At 40.0% G+C, this 17695-nt stretch overlaps 1 protein-coding gene across 3 annotated transcripts; it reads right to left on the bottom strand.

Annotated features, from left to right (window-relative positions):
* Positions 1-2945: 2945 nt before the first annotated feature.
* Positions 2946-17695, bottom strand: GNG4 (G protein subunit gamma 4). 3 transcript variants are annotated; one of them, XM_037392112.1, is made up of 4 exons: positions 17565-17695; positions 13830-13974; positions 10641-10746; positions 2946-3695 (listed from the first exon to the last, which is right to left on the bottom strand). In XM_037392112.1, the coding sequence occupies exons 3-4, from the start codon at positions 10734-10736 to the stop codon at positions 3567-3569; spliced, it is 225 nt and encodes a 74-aa protein (XP_037248009.1). In that variant the 5' UTR covers positions 10737-10746; positions 13830-13974; positions 17565-17695; the 3' UTR covers positions 2946-3566. The 3 variants fall into 3 exon arrangements, with proteins under 3 accessions (XP_037248009.1, XP_037248011.1, XP_037248010.1); XM_037392114.1 differs by lacking the exon at positions 13830-13974 and having other exon boundaries at positions 17565-17689; XM_037392113.1 differs by lacking the exons at positions 13830-13974; positions 17565-17695 and adding an exon at positions 10988-11087.

Genomic DNA, 17695 nt, shown 5'->3' with positions numbered 1-17695 from the left:
ACTCCTTGAATCCAGCTTCTGTTCCAAAGTTCTCATTCCGTCAGGTGACAGCCCCAACTCACACTGTTAACAGGGAGCCTGCATTATTTTCAGGGCCTGAAACACAAAGCGACAAGCCTAATGGCATATGAAATAAAACAGAGAGAGAGAACAACACTAGGGTGGTAACAGGCCTGGTCTTGTTCTCATTGGAGTGGGAATCACATCAGACTGTTTGAGGAAAATAACAACTCGTTGCTTCAGCCTACAGGAAACCTTACTTTTAAACAAAGCCACATTTTGGAAGGCATCTTTTTTTAAAAATCATGCTAAACTTCATGATAGAATATGTTTTTATTTTTAGAAAAATATCCAAGAACTTCCAGGTATTTTTGTGTAGAGTTTGAGCATGAAATTTAACTATAAATAGCAGATTAACTTAACCACCTCAAAGGTCAAAGCAGCAAAAAATACAATAGTGACAAAGTCATTTCATGGTTTGGAGGGATTGGAGAAAAAGGCATTCTTTTAAATGTTGATTTGTGGATCAAGCCGGCATCAAAAAAGACAGATGATGCCATTCTCTTCAGAGAGTCAGTATTTTGATGGTGTTCTCAATTATTAAGTCATATATTCTTATGTGATCCAAAGCTGTTACAGTTATTTTGAACCGCTGATATTCCAGGTGTGTGTGCCCCTGCCCCTTCAAATTAGTAATTTACCAGTAGTATATATTCATTCAAGGAACTGGTAAATGAGGCCCAATGATATCAGAGAAAGCTGCCCTGTTTTCCACTAAGGAGTTATGTTTCCATGGTTTAACCTCTTCAGTTCCATTACAGACATCTGCTAAAATAAATACACAATTTATGGCAGTCCATGTGTTTCCTTTTTTAAAATTAGACGCGTGAAACCACAGATACAAAATTTTTTACCTGATGAAAGAAACCACCAACATGGAAACCAGCTATGAAAACCCTAAAAGTCCAACATGTTCACAACTACTTGAAGAAAAATTTTGGAGAAAAAACTTAACTTTGAAACAATTACATTCCCCTCTCCTGAATAATACTACTGGATTTTTGTAAAGGCAGCTCTTGTCACTAGCCATGCTCAAAACTACTGTGAAATGTTTCAATCTCAAGACCTCAGATGCTAAAGCTAATTGGAAACAGAAAGCAAGCTGTTTGCAATACTGTAATAAGCTGTGGCAATTTTGTTATTTTAGACTGGAACGTTAATGATGAGCCACAAACGCAAGTTGTTACAAAGCCTTTGAGGATAAAGCCGTATGCCCTATATTCCCCTCTCATGCTGTTCCAGTTAAAGCCATACATGCGGAAGGACAAATGAAAATGTTGCCATGGTGATCAGAGCAGTTACCAAATCATGTACAGTGTAGGAAGGATTCCCTAAAGATCCTTATTAAGCATTTTGTTGCTCCTTTTTAACAAATATTTTCAGAAGGCCATTTTTATTTCACTGTCAATAAAATAGCTACTCTGTTAGCTAAAGCCTATTTCTCTACCCTCAAAATAAATCTGAACACATCATGCATTAAGAAATATTCTTGTTGAAAGTTAGGAATGGGAATCTTAACCTAAAAACTTTGAAATAGGAACCAAGGGCAAACCTAGCCCAGACAAGAGCTGTTCAAGACATCTGAATGTTTTTCAGAATCGGCACTGTGAAGCAGCTCTGCGCCTACTAGACTACTGGTGTCTTCAGCTGCCAAGCTAAAACCGAAACCTTTAAATGAAAGATGTCCCAAAAGCCTGTTGGTTAGAAGGAATGTCATTTTTTTTCAGAATAACATCACAAGAACTAAATTCACATCGAAGTTCTCTGTTAGACACACGTGTTGAATGATCTGGCCGGCAGCAGATCCACAGCCCAAAGCCACCTGTCCCATGTGACTAGACTGGTAGCTGAAAGCAGTTGGGTGCAGCACATTATCCAAGTCGATTGGCAAAGAAAACAAAAGCTGTTGAATGCAGACATCTTGTATTGCCACTGCACAGAACAGTACAACAAACATTAACAGAAACTGCTAGAAATAAGCTGGAGCAGGTATGTGCACATCAGGCTAAATGCAGTTTCTTATTTATTATTATTTAAAAATGCCCTTTTTTAGCATCTAAATTCAGCATTTTAGCATATCCTAGGGCCATCAGTTGCTCAGCTGGTCTTTGCCTTGCAGGTATTTAAGATGCTAACGAAACAGGAGTTTGCACAGAGGACGCATGCTGCATTATGGGTGGCTGTTCAGAGCCTCCGCTCACCCAGACTAGTGCAGTTTTCCACGGAAACCATCTCCTGCCTTACACACGGGGCCGACTTCACAGGCATTTTTTCCAAGGAGCGATGCTTCCAGTACACTGACCCACTGTACATACAAACTACTGCAGCGAGAGAACTCTCCTAACGTACCAGACCAGAGAGGAGCTTTCACTTTTTTTTTTTTTAAGGAAGAGAATTAAAAAAAAAAAAAGGAAAAAGCCTATCATGTAACAGTTGTTTCCACCAGATGCCTTGATTGAGCTTAATTTTACTTATTGAAGGCAACAGATCAGACATATTCCATACCTCACTCTTCTCCTCTCACTGCATTTTAAACAGTCAAACCAAAAAACCTCCCAGAACCTCCAGAAATTACTTGCTGATAACTTATCTCATGATTAATCTGTGGCTGCAAAATCTACAAACTTAATAGCACAGTGGTCTCGCTGTGTATTCTAGAAAAACGTTCATTTACCATTACTCTCCCTCCCTGTAAAGTCTTGCTCTCATCGACAAAAGCACCAAACGCTGCTTAGAAAATGCTATCCCCCTCCCTGTAGTGATCAGGGCAGATTTACACCCTCCACTAAGACCCTTAGGAACAGCGGATATATTACCGTTCAGTTTCCTTTCTAAACTAATTTAAATCATTATCATCCAAAAGAAGATGCAAGCAGCCATGTTTCTCTACGGTTTTATTGATGCAATCCCGGTGTGCAACTATACATCTTCATTTTTCCTGTAGTTACAATGTTGCTTTACTAAGGTTGTTTCTGTAGTCGTTTATTACAGTCTTCAGAAAACATATTTATAAACACCACTTACTTTGTAAGACTAATCATTCCAAACATCATAAATCACTGGGATTTTTTCCTAAATAGTGCTACTTCACGAAAGGTCACACTACTCTTTTTAGATATAGATTTGTAAAGGCAAATGAATTAAATTCACCTACCGAAGAAAAGTAAGAATGTTAAAAATAGCTTCAATAAATGGTATGACTCATTTAGGTCTCAGAAAAATCTATGACTGGCAAAGATATCTACCACTTGATACTGTACTCAATGCCTCCATTAAAACCAAAAGGATCTTTATGAAGAACTGAAATTAAGCTTGTACATTGGTCCAAAAGATAAGGATTACCTTGAATTTTTTGAAAAAAATTTTACCAGAAAATGTACTACCTCCTAAAAATATTGTAATTATAAGCTAAATATTGATATCTGAAGGAAAAAAAAAGCTAAAACCAAAAGCGTGCAATACTGATACCAAATTTCAGTAGAAGACATTTTTAATTGAAAACTGACTCAAAGGATAGTACAAAAGAGTTTCTTCTCCCTAAAGGGATTTTCAGATGCAGGCACTGGAATAATAAGGGGATCTTCTCCAATATGAGCGTCACAATATGCCAATAAATCTGCTGCAGCCTTGGATACCTAATAGAAGAAAAGAGAGAACTACTGTAACACTTAATTCTGAACCAATCCGCACTGCATAAATATTCTTCACATATCATATGATAATGGAGGCTATCATAATTTAGGAGTCGATTGGTTTGTCCTTTAAATTACTAGGGACCACAATTCTGAATTTGCTCTTACTAGGCCTAGTAATCCTTAAATACATTTTATCTAACATAGTGACATGAGATGGTATCAATTTATATGATTTGTGTTCAGTTGTTGCTCTCCATCGGAAGGAAGGTCAGGAGCATGTCCTCATTAAAACATGTATATGCTGATGGCCCATAAGCAATAGGGATTCTCCTTGAAGCGTGTGTTCCTGTAGAGGCCGCCTGCTTCAACTCCTATTCCCAGTCTTTCTTCCCACGATTGTAAGGTTTTCCACAGGCTGCCTCTCTACCCTTTGCTGCTCTGGATGCAAAACAAACAAAAAGTGTTCTTTAGGCACATGACCATGGGATTAAAAGAAATGAAAAATTGGGAGAAACACTTCATCATCATGTGTCATAGCTCTCATTTAAGCTAAACATTGCTCTTTTCAATCAAGTCAGACTAGTACCTTCCGCTTAGTAAGTTATTCTAAGTAGCACCTTATTCACAGCATTAAACTTAAGCATTACTTCAGTATTTTTGTCTTACTATTTTTATACTTCTAAAATGAACAATTCTGAAGTCTTTAAATTCAGAATGTTGGTTTACACTTACTGGAAAGTCCTACAGAATATAACAGTGTGTTGGCATACAACATATTTTGCACGAAATAAAAAATGGAATATTAAAACATTTCAGTTGTAGCTGAAGCCTTGTAATCTTTGCGGCTTTGTGCCATAAGATTTTTACCAGAAAATGGTAAACATTAGGCCACTGTGACTTTTTTTTTCCCAAGAATTTAGAATGTATATATGAAAGTTTTTTTCTGCTCAGTTAGCAAGGTATTTACCACCATCTGTATCTCTTTGCTTTGTTTAGTTATTGTGTTTCCAATATTATGATAGCTGAGAAAATTAGACAGGAAGTCTTTACAAAAAAGCCTTTTCTCTGACCAGCATGACAGCTTCTCCCAAGTCAAACACTGAAATTGGCATGTTTGCACAACTATAGTGAAGAGGAAAAACAAATCGGATTTCTGGTATTTTTCTAGCAGGTGTGTCATCACTGTTAGCTTTACCTTCCCCACACCCTGCTTGCTTTGGCATGAGTACAGCCTGTAGTAGGCTTCAAATTATGAAATTTAAATTAACTTCTGGAAGAAAATAACTGACTTTATTTCTAAAAATATGCCTTTGTAGAATGCTCGAACCCATAAAGTACCTAGAGGAAGCAAAGATGTTTAGTTCACTTAAAATTAGTCTGCCATTGAACTGGCCTGTAAGACAAAAGGGTGGGCAGACACTATGGTGAACAATAGATTGCTGGGCCAGCGCAAAGCAGGAGACCGAGCGCTAAACTGAGCGAACGAGCACTGATATTCAGAAGGACCAGTGCTTCTCAGAAGAGAAGCAGGTCAAACAAAAATGTTGGAAAATTACTTCAAAGTACAAAGAAAGGATTATAATTCTTTTCGGAAATATGTCAGTTAGCTACTTGCTAAGCAATGACAGAATAACGAGGCTTAGGGTGTGAAGGCATGTCTAGAATAGAGGAAGAACCGTAATCAACAGAAAACTTAGGAATCCTATCATATTCCCAATTTTCATTTAAATTTACTTGTGAATTTTTAAAAAGCAGATTCTCCGAAGACAGACACAATGTAGATGGACTATGAAATTCCTATCAAGCCCAAAAGAGATCAAAAGACAGAAAGCATACTCTTCTTTGCTAAGGACCTGTGTTTGTACCTCAGCAAAGTATGAACTAGTATAGAATGCACCGACTGAAGAGGAGGTTAGCATGTTTCCAGTAATGTCAGGAGGAATGAACCACCACAGCATTTTGGAGAAGTACTTTCAAGTAATGGCAATCACTAGTACACTCAAAATTTGTTTAACATACATGTTTTCACTTTTCCATCATCCTTCAAGCTCAGCTGCTTGTCAAATTCAGGCAGTTCTATGCTCCGATTAATTTAACAGCTGGTCCTGAACTCCTGCATTCAAACAGAGCAAGCTAAACACAGAGCCACAGGTGCCCACAAATAGCTCAATGACATTTTCAGTGCTGTGTCATCATAAACGTTACTGCCATAAAGCCGAATGGAGAGCTAGTCTGATTCTCTGGGGCACCGAGACAGGGTTTATTAATGATGCCCAGTACATTTCATCTTCCAACTATCAACCTAATGAATAAGTTATTTTATTCATGAAACCACCAAATTTTTTTGAGTAGACTGACCCTACAAGAGCAGAGAACCAACACTGGACTTCAACAGACCGACCTTCCCATAACTGTCTTCTTTGCTCTACATATGGCTAAGCAACATCAGCCCGAGTATACTGCTCTTCATCTGATGGAAGAGAAGTACAACTGGAATCATCATTCTCAGAAGGGATAAACCCATTGAGTAAAATTTTCCTATAGGTTTCTCTACATATTACTGTGCTTTGCCATCACATAACAATAAAAAGGATTTTCACTAGCAAAAGCACAACATAAATTTTTACACCTAACTTGTCCTCTAATGCTGGTAGGAATGCCACGAAGCACAGCCAGCACTTTCTTCAACATCACAGTGCTTAAATCACAAATTAGTTTGCTCTTAGACAAGCCATAGCGCAATTTAGTAGAAAACAAACCTGCAACAAGGAACTGAGGAACACGATCACATTTCAGCACGCTGTCACAAACTAAACCTGTACTAGGCCGTGTATTTTCATCCTTTAAAAAAATAAAAGCTTTGGGGAGGAGAAATCCTCCTACTAGGATTACATTAGTTATAAAAGTGAATTATGGCCATTTCTTCACTAAAAGTGGACTACCTTAGGCTTGCACGGTGCAGTAATGACCACTCACTAACGGGAGTTACAATAGCTGACCACATTCCAGGAGCGATGAAAACATTGGTTCCTGTGGCTGTGAGCAGTGTTGGCAAAGTCAGAACTGTAGCCAAAAAAAGAGCAAAATACGATGCTGCCTCCAGCAAGTTTCCTGCTCAGTGTCATTATTCAGAACAACAGTGGGGGAAGACCTCTGCATTGAGCATTGCATTAAGGCTACAGCAGAGACAGCTGCTTTAGCATATGTCAGCACGTGGAGATTGCCTAATGGCCAATACTGTGGTTTGTTACTATGCAAAATAACGTGCTGATCATCCTGTTTGTGTCATGGAGGATGTTAAATGAAGGCCACTCTATCGTAGCTTTTACTCACCCTTAGGGTTATTTATAGCTGAATGCTGCTGGACAGTTTCAGAATAACTCTTACTAAGAATTAAAATAAACACATGTAATTTGAATATTCAAATGAAGCTAACACATTGACAATTTCAGCTCTCCTACGCGATACAGCTTGGTCTGCAGATTCAAAGTAACTTACACATATTGCAGAAGTGGCTAAAGAAAAAAAATCAGACTCCAGTTTGATTGATTAATTCTAGTAGAAAGTTAACATTTCATTTTTTTTAATCTTCTAAAGTACATAGACAGAGGGGATGGAGTATGTATCACGCTGACCTCACATTTTATACAACTCTTATGATTCTGTATAATGAAAAATAAACCTGGTTTGTCAAATTACCAGAAGAAAAAAAACCACAACAAAACACTCAACCCTGATGCTTTCAAGAATTCTCAGGAGGACTGTGGAATTTTACCATTGTATTTCAGAATAACAGAGGTGATAAAAACAGCCAAAGTTAGAATATAATCCTGTTAGCTGCACTAATAATTACAAGCTTCAATGACAGGGCAAAATGCTGCAATTACTATGTCATCTGTCTTGTCACGGATTGTGACTAATTACCATCCTTGCCATGACACCCACTCTGCTTATCCTTTACATCTAAAACAAAGAGATTCACGCACATTTATTGGCAATCCCACCACTTATCTCCCAACACTATTCAGAACCAGTTAGGAATATTTTCCACCTGATACACCAAAATTCTTAAATGTCAGAGCACTCCTTTTCTGCTTGCAAAGAGAAGATTAAATAGTGCTTTATTCTGGGGACAGCTCTAGTAAAGCAACAATATTATCTTTGCTTTCTCAACTTTACTCCTAGCGTCTTCAGAAGATGCATTATTCTACTAGTCATGAGGCCACTGTTCATCTGATTTCATTTAATATTTTCTAGCTTGGAACCCGCACCTCCTCCTTCCTACTCCTCCATTTTAATTCTAGCCGTTCCTTCTGCAGGGAAGTAGGCAGGTTCAATTTACAATCCTTCTGGGATTCTTACAGTTCACAAAAACCTACTACAGTAATACTCCTTTCCAAGCACTGATCAATACACCAATAACGTCATCCTCCCCTTCTAAGTTGTTCTGTTTCTTTCACAGCTCAACAGTGAATTACCTTTGTGGAACCTCAAAACACTGTGCTGCTTGCTGCTCTGACTGGTTATAGGACTCGATTTTCAATTTTACATCAGTTGAAAAATTCAGAACACAGTGGGGAATGGGCAACTATCAACATACTTGTAACTAAAAGATTTTAATTGAGCAGACCCAAGTCTTGCTGCTTACAGCAGCTCCTGTGCATGGAAAACAAAGTGCTTCTGTAGTAGAAAAATGAGCTGGAAATTCTGATTTCCCTAGTCAATAACACAGGCACCTTTTTAATGTTTACAATGTGGTCTTGTCTACTATGGGAATAACCACTTGGCTATAGCTACTTGCAAAACAGTGTTTAATTAAATTATTTGGAAAGCCCTGATCTTTTGTTAAATGTCTAACTAGTTTAAGTGGATGCAAAACACCACAAAAAAAGGAAGTAAGTTCATCTCTCTTCCTTTACAGTTATGATCTGAGAACTCAAAGTCTCCTGTTGAAACCACTGGGAAGTCTCTTGGTAAAATTTGGCTATATGGAAACACACACTTAACTGTTTCAAGATCAAAAAGCAAAGCAGATCTTGAGGGAATAAAAAGCCAACCGACGTCTTCTCACAATCCCTCATATACTTGTTCAAAGAAATTCTAGAAATCAAGACATAAACATTTTGCAAATTGTCTTTGGTTTATGTTAGCACAGGAACCCTCAGACTACTGAAACACATCAGATTTTCTTTGGTGCCTTTTTGGTCCCAAGCTGTTCTGAGAGGTGAAATAATTGCACTTCCAAGCTATCTTGTTTTTTAGGCCTGCCACGCTTGCTAATAACTGTGTTCTTTTTAATTAAACTAACTATAAAAAGAACCTATGTCTCTCTTACATATGTAATTAAGAATGTTATACATCTAACTAATGAAGCTATCTGCATAAATGAGCTAATGATGTGGTATGTGAATGTTACCACTGATTATATAAAAGCAAGTTTAAGACAATCTACTAAGTATCAGCAATTTCAACTTCTAATAAATTGGGCCATGTTTTCCCAACCCTTCCCTCTGCCACTCACGTGCACCCGTTCCTTCTTGCCAGTTCTGCTGTTTGTGCAGCTGCAATGTGACCTGAATCAGGGGACTAACCCCACTGAACACTGAAGAGGCCAACCTTCCCTTACTGAAGGAAATATAAATACCTGTTCCTGTGAACAGGCATCTATTATGTGATTAATTTGTCAAGATACTACACAAGACAGAAACTATAGTTTTGCAAATTCAATGGTCTTACAAGACCTTGCTAAAAACTGCGACAAAATGGAGCAACTGAAATGTCTGCTTTCATATAAGCAATACTCATGTGAATTGCACTAATATTTCTGAATTATAAAATACTATCTTTCTAATTAGTGAGTTTATGATCTGATACCATTTTGAAATTGTTATTATATACTATTGTCTCCATGCTGACTACATACAGAATTTCAGCACGCTGGATGGATGGACAAACAGACTTGATTAAGATCACATGAAGAATTTAATGTACAACATTTCTAAATTGTGTTAGTGAGTTTGTAACCTCAGTTATAGTTTGTAACAACTCAGTTACAGTTGTTTGCAGAAAACCTGATATTTAAATCCATTCCTTTTATTCTAATCTTTCCATCTCTAAACTCTTCTTACTTGCAGAGGCTGGGTTTTTCATCCAAATAATTATTCCTTATTTTCAGAGGTATAGAGAGAGAGCACGCACAAAAGAGATGAGCATTGCTTTCTTAAAACTTTCTATGGCACTACTAGTTTTTAGTGCTTGATTTATTCACAAAATTTTAGCCTAGTGGAATGCAGAATGATGGGCAAGAATAATCCACAGGCTTTTCTGGTTAAAAATGTTGAGAACCTATGTTTAATAGTGTCTTTAGTTAAAACATTTAATCTACATAATCTACATACATTAAAGGCACGATAAAACTAAATCTCCACATACAACAGGCTACCAAGTGTGAAGAATCATAGCTGAACATCGCAACTATACATGTCTTCTGTGCAATGACATCTGTGCTAAAACAAAACAAAGCAAAGCAATTGAGCTCAGCTTATCGTTACTCAAAAGCACTGCAATACTTAAAGACTTATTCCAGTTCTCAAAGGAGGAGAACTGAGAAACCTGAGCTACGCTTATATTCAAGCTACAGGTGACAAAGAAGAGCACCTGTGCATCTGCCAGCTGATTTTAAATATTTCACAAAATATCGCTTTTGACAGACGTAAAAAGCACTCAATACAGAAGAAGACCAGAAGCCAGTCTTCAGAAATCACTTCAATCAAACCAAGCAGTTAGTACATAACTAATTCACAGTACTGAATATTGTTTCATAGCTCAACACAAATATTATTTTTTATTTCAGCTGACTGAGTCTTCCGGCAATATTAAAGGAAGGCTGTACCACAAACTAGTGAGTGAATTCAAAATATCAACAGTATGTCTAAGTTAGTTTACCTTCATCCTATCCATGTATGCTTCCATTTTTAATTGCTCCACAGCTTTCCTGGCTTGAGATATATTGGTTGTACTGTTTGCCACTAGTTCCTTCATTTTGTTTTTCCTAGAAGAGACAAAGTTGAGACAATTTAGAAGGGCAGGTAGCAAATACAGCAATCAGTGAGAGGACAGTTATCTGAAATCTAAGCACCCCTCACCCACCACATTGATACTGCCAGGCTGTAGGTCACAAATACAAACCAGACACCATTTATTTCTGTTATCTTGTTCAAAGGCACCTTATTCCATTACATATTTGTGTTCTCAACTGCCAGTATTCAATCTGAATTCTGCAAATAATATACAAATGCAGAGCACATGGCCATTATTTCAGTGTAGAAATGGTTGCCCTGGTTCAGACTGCCAACGCAGAACAGCTGTTCACAAACAGTCCTTGCAGCCATTACGCAGGTTTGCTCCAGTTACACCTAGTAACATGAAAACAAGTTCAGAAATGTGTGCAATGGAAATGAACGCCACGCTGCTCTCACCAAGCATCAGGAGAGAATTTTAAGATAGAGAACAAGTCAAAATTCTGACTATAGATTTAAAGAGTTGAGAGATGAAGTAACAGATTAAGAAGAAATAACGTAGTTGCTTCCAACTTTTTGCTTACTCATCCCCGGTGAAGACGAAAGACAACTGATAACCAGTACACTATACTATACAATACAGGAATGCATTACTTTAAGAGATCTGCAGCTCTTGGGAAGGGACATCTATTTAAGGTACGTCAGCGTTTGGTTTTCTTGCATTGCTACTCCCTGAGGGCTTGAAGTCAACTTGCTATCATGGGGTCCTCAGCACTGTTACCAAATTATTTAAGATGATTACATCTGAACCTCAAATAAACTTACAACATACATGCCCTAGGTGGTCTACGTATTAGGAGACCTCGGGCTGACACCATTATGCAGCGCTGGTCCAGCACAAGTAACAGTTACTATTTTTCAGTCATAAGAAGTTGGGCTAAGCCCACATGGAAAGAAAGCTAAGACAAGATACAGATGACCTAGACAAGTCTGGTCCTAGACTAGTCCTGGACTAGTTATACTACCTAATAAGACTTAGGTGCTGAGGTTTCAATCAGCCAAAACATTCGCCTATGATCCTGTATATATGGTATGCCACAAGTGGCACTTGAAGCAAGATTAGTCTAACACCTAGTGTTAGAAGCCAATACAAAGTTAGGTGATGCAAAGGACACAGGGTGTGAGAAGCAGATGGGATGTAGGAGAAAACGCAAAAAAGGAGGCGTTTTGTATTGCTGCCAAAAGAGTTTTAGGCTCAGGTCTTTCAAAATGAGTACTTCCAACTTATTTCTGGACAAAACGTGAACACACCTAGAACTACACAACAGCTTACCTGACCCAATCACTGGGGTATAAGATAAAAACGGGAAATTAAGTAGGACACAGAAAATGCTCTTGTAAGAAAAAAAAAAAGTATATACAATGTCTTAAGCATTTTAAAGTACACAATCCAGAGTACAAAAAGAATGGAGGAATAACTTTCAAACTGCTTTGACTCCACAAAACACAGATGTTCAAAGATAAGGCAAAGATAGATGTTTCTTCTTTCTAAAACTGGAAACCTGTGCTGTAAAATGGGACGGTGGAATAGAGGAACCACACTCAACACTAACCTGCAGAGGCAAAACAATTTTTTCAGCACTTGTGTAAGTCTCAGCAGGGGAAATGCTACCTTAAAATACATTAATTGTGCCAAATAAAAATAGAGCTTTAATACATGCCAAGACAAAGAACAGGTTTTCTGTACACATGTCACTTGAATAGAATGCACGCTTCCCCCTTAATCTAAAATCATGTCAGAACACAGTAGCTTCTTTTCTTTTTTTTTTCTGTCTTGGTCTTTGTTTACAGTCTTTTAACTCATATTCCTCACAAGGCACAGGATTAAATACATGTGGAGGAACTGGCTTTTCATAAAATGCCATGTATGGTACAAAAACCCACAGCCAACTGTCTCCAAACAATTTTCACATTTGTTGTGACTTGTAGTGGACAAGCAGAAAGGATATGAGACATTCGCAAAAGCAGGAGGTTCTGAATTACAGCTCATCTCTGGACTTTTTGTTCAACTCAACCCCCTAGCTTTTAAGTCGTGACCTATCCATAAAGATAAGAATAAACACATTTATCTTTGTTTACAAAATGATACCCTCCCAAGTATGAATCATTTTAATTTTCTTATCATCTCCACAGCTAGACTACTAATGACCACTGAGCCAAAAAAGTCAAAGCTAAATGAAGTCACAGAGCCATTTGTACATTTGCCACAGTCCAAGCCCAGAGGCAAATTTAATTTTGAGTAATACATTTAAATTAAACTGAATTAAGCAGCTGAAACCCCATGAACAGTCCAGAGAATTCCAGATCTCCCAAGCTTTTCTGGCAATTCATTCACTCAACCCGTAAAAAATATTAGAGCTAGACAATTTGAACTGTCACTGGCTGCATCAAAGTTGGCAAGAACACTGTTTCTAGTACCTCCAGCTAGTTTTTAAGTATCCACTGAGTAAGAAATTAAGAGCATCACGGAATTTTGAAAAGGCTATCAGGCACAAAAACACTTCAAAAAATCCAAACCATGTTCCCAAAACAATGCCACAAACGTATGTCCTTACCTATATTCTGAAACAGCAAACGGGGGAAAATTTAAAAAAGAAAATGTGTACCTTCTCTGGTAAACTATTTCACAATATCAGAAAACAATCAGAGTAAGAGGCTTCATAAAAAGAACTTTTAACAAGTAAAATGTCTGGCACTGAGAGTTTCAGCCACTGGAGAAAATTTCCACTTATCCCAAGTAAGAGGTTTCTTTATACTCTGAAGCATAAACATTTGTTGTTCCAAATCCTGCTCCTACTCTGGCCTTTACATGCACTTAAATATTTAACTACCATATTTCTGGAAGTGCTTAGCATTCATTCAAATATCTAATCTCTTTTCTTCACACAGACAGTTCTGGTTCCAGAACTTTGTAAGAAGGATTTCTCCTGTTTCACATTTCACTTACCAAGCTACATATATCTCTGCCTTCTCTCACTCTCTGCAAATACAGTACATATTTGTGCATCAGTTAAGTTACATACGAAGTGATGTTGACAATGAGAATTGTACTCACTTTAAAACCAGTCTGCGATGAACCGGTCCTCTTTGCAGACAAAGCTTTGGCTGAGATCTGGTTCTGCTCTCCTTAGGACCTCTGATATTCTTTAATAACCTCAATATTCTTTCATGAAATAATATTGTTACTTAGAAAAAAAGCTCTGGAGAGAAAAAAGAAAATAATTACAGAAGAGTCTATTACACACCCTATCCCTAAACAACCATCCCGTGGAATGTTTGGAAGCCACCTCCTTCAAAAACCCTCTTGTGGGATCTCTCTCTGTTTGTTTTAAGGCTGCAACCTGACAAATGGCTCTGACCCTCTCTCCTAAGTAACCTTCTTTTAACTAGTCAGGTATTCCAGAGGCCTTTAGATCCCCAGGAGGGCACAATTAGCTTTGTATTGTATCTGTGGGGCTGCCTACAGAATCATAAAACAGTTTGGGTTGGAAAGAATCTTTAAAGGGCTCATCTAGTCCAACCTCCTGCAACGGGCAGGAACATCTCCAATACCTCGGTTGCTTAGAGCCCCATCCAGCCTGACCTTGAATGTTTCCATGGATGGGGCATCTATCACCTCTCTGGGCAACCTGGTCCAATCTTTCATCACCCTCATTAAAAAAAAATTTCTTCCCTTCGGCCTACTGCCACAGACCCTACAAAAAACTCTGTCTCCACCTTCCTTATAGGCCCCCTTTAAGTACTGAAGGGCCACAGTAAGGTCTCCCCAGGGCCTTTCCTTCTCCAACATGAACAGCCCCAGCTCTCTCACCCTTTCCTTCTCCAACATGAACAGCCCCAGCTCTCTCACCCTTTCCCCACAGGAGAGGTGTTCCAGCCCTCTGATCACTGTTGTGGCCCTTCTCTGGACCTGCTCCCACAGCTCCATGCCTTTCCTGTGCTGGGGTCCCCACAGCTGGACACAGCGCTCCAGGTGGGGTCTCACCGGCATGGAGCAGCGGAACAGAATCACCCGCCTCGACCTGCTGGCCACGCTCCTTTTGATGCTCAAAAGCAATTCACTTCTCCCCATCTTTTAGAATACCTAAAAAGCCTTGAACCAGAAATTACTCAGCTGGGTTTGCTCATGTCCATTCCTGCTGTTTTTCCAGCAGCCCCCTATTAAGTTTGATCGATACAAGTCCTGATAATCACCGTAGTTACAGTAACTATGTTAGTGATCAGACTACGTGCAGTCTGCATGTTACTGATGCATGCCAGCGGACCTAGATTATATAGCGGCTCATTTATCCAGTGTATTTTTATGCAGTGCACTGAGCTCATTAATCTAGTCTCTGTGACTCCTTTCTTTACGCGAAACGCTGATTGCTTTAACAAAGAATAGTGACGGCAGCTACGCGGCCTTTTTCAGCCAAGTAGTTTCTGCTGACTGGCACACCGTGCTAGCCAGCCGCTTCCTAAAGCATTGCTCCTGAAAGCTGGGTAGCGACAACCTCCGAGCCAGCTGGATTTTCTGGGGTTTTGTTTTTTTTTTAACCTCACACAAACTTGATCTTTTTCTGGGTGGAGTCAACTCATTTGTACCAAAGATCTTAATCTCTAAGGTTCATGAAAATGCTCACAAAGAACAACTTTTCCTTATTTGTTTTTAGGATAGACTAGACTGTACCCAACAGCACTTCAAACGCCAACTTATCTTATGATAACCCAGGAAATTGCACAAATATTTGCACATACAGCTTGACCTTGCATAGGGGTAAGGAGTACAACCTACATTTACTGAACTCTAGAAACACTTGTTAGTAAAATGCAGAAAAAGCCTGAAAACTTGATAAACATAGAAACAAAATATAATTCTCAAGCTCTTCAGTACAGATTTCTACAAGCAACAGGGATGAAAAGCTGCACTGCAATTTCTCCCCCCCCCCAACACTTCCAAGTATAACTTTAACACACCATACCAAAAAACTGCCCAGCAGAATTCAATCTAAAAAGCCCTAAACCCAGTTGCTGCCTATTACTTTCTTTCAGCAATCTAAAGCAATGGATCTGAAATTACTAGACCAGAGAACCTTGGAGTTCATGACTCTGAAAAACACCTTCTGCACAAGCTCTGTACTTCTTGGACCATGCAACACAACACAAAAGTCAACCCAATCATGCAACTAAGTCCCAGTGACAGTAGCAGGAATCATCCTTGAATCACATTCTAAATTGCAGAAGAACCACCACATTTCGTTACCCACTTGCAAATGCACCAGAAATATAAACAGCAAAATTAACAGCCTCACAGCTATTTGATGCAGAAGTAGCATATCAAAGGAATTTTAGGGGAACGAAAAAAACCACCAAAAGAGAAGAAAAGCGTGAGGGAGAAGAAGGTAAGTTCTACAGTTGCTCTTTTAGGTAAGAGAAACTTCAGAAATACCCCTGCACTAAGAGCATAAGCTATCTGTGCTAGCATCACCATCCACATGACATAGGCAATTTCCCCTTCATCTGCAGGGCACAAAGAGCCAAAGGGGACAGGAACAACGGCCCCTGCTATCTCAGTTTTTACTCCAAGATTTACCACACCTGATACAGCTCTGTAAACAGAGAGGGAGGCAAAAGAATCCTTTTGCTTTCTCTATCCCATGGCTGCACAAAGAAATAATAGAAAATTACTACAATTTTATATCCTGTCCACTATGAAAAAGCTTAGGAGCATAAGCAGAAATTATTGAAGCCAAGACTGTTGTTTATGATAAGGACAGAGTACAATTTTCATTCCATATATATGGCGACTACTGCTGATCGTGTAACAGCAAAGCAGCCAAACTTCACCAACTCAGTTTTTATCATAGGTACTACACCCAGTCCAACTGTCGAGTTCCAAAAATTCCTGCCACCATGCCCACATCTTTTATAAAAAAAAAAATCATCTTGCTTCTCAACATTTAAAAGCCTAAGGAAACAATGGCTGGACTGATGTGACATTTGACAAGGACAATCCTTTCGTGCAATTTATTTACCATTAGCATACAGGTTCTATGCACATACAGGCCAGCAAGCCATCAGAAAGCCTGAAACAAAAAGTCGATTCCTACCTACTTTTTTACCTCTTCAGCTAACTTCAGAAGATGGTTGTGAGCTTTTAAAGAAATATACGTGTAAGTCTGAATTATTCCACTTAAATCTTGTTTAAAACGTACTCGAACCAGATTGTTACGTGTAGAGAACACGCCACCGAGGAGCTTGGTTTTATCACCTGCAGGGCAGACATGCGTTTCAAGTTGTTATTGCGAGTTTTCTGTCTGACTGCGCTCCCTTACTCGTTCTGCCGTGCAGCAGCTCCCAGCGCCGCACGTTCCTCGCTCCCGCCAGCAGTCAGACCGACTGACCCCCCCAGCAGTCACACCGACCCCGCCATCGGGGCGCGCCAGCCCGCGGCGAAGCTGCCGCCGTCCCGCGCGTCCCCTCAGCCCGCCGAGGGACCAGGCGCCCGCGCGCCGGGCAGCGCCCGCCCCAGGGGCACCCGGGCTCACGGCAGCCTTCCCGGAGACGGACAACACCCCCCCGAAGCCAGCCCCAACCAAACCCAAAGGCCGGAGCTGACCTTTGCGGATAACGGGGTATTCCCCGCGCCCGCCGGGCTGCCAGCACCGTTGTTTACCGGCGGCCGGCGGGACCTGCCTGGCGGCGGGTTGCCCCGGTCACCAGAGCCGTCGCAGCGAGGGAGAAACCCCCGCCCCCAGCCCCGCTCCCGCCGCGGCCCGCCGGCTCAGTCCCCCCTCGCCCCACCCGGTACCTTCTCTCACACCTCCGGCGCGGCGGCGGGGTGTCCCCCGGCGCCCTCACCGTGCGGGGCCGGCGACGAGCAGGCGGCGGGCAGCGCGGCACATGGCGCGGCCGGCGCTGACGGGCGGGGTGGGGCCGCCG

This window comes from Falco rusticolus, chromosome 6 (assembly GCF_015220075.1).
Source record: "Falco rusticolus isolate bFalRus1 chromosome 6, bFalRus1.pri, whole genome shotgun sequence".
NCBI classification, from domain to species: Eukaryota; Metazoa; Chordata; class Aves; order Falconiformes; family Falconidae; genus Falco; species Falco rusticolus.
Note: the sequence above shows the minus strand (reverse complement) of the source record. Positions and strands in the feature narration are given on the sequence as shown.

Coding starts and splice junctions, on each gene's coding strand:
- GNG4 (XM_037392112.1), bottom strand. CDS start 10,736: ATGAAGGAACTAGTGGCAAACAGTACAACCAATATATCTCAAGCCAGG. Junction 3,696..10,640: donor CATACATGGATAGGATGAAG/GTAAACTAACTT, acceptor TTCTTCTATTAG/GTATCCAAGGCTGCAGCAGA.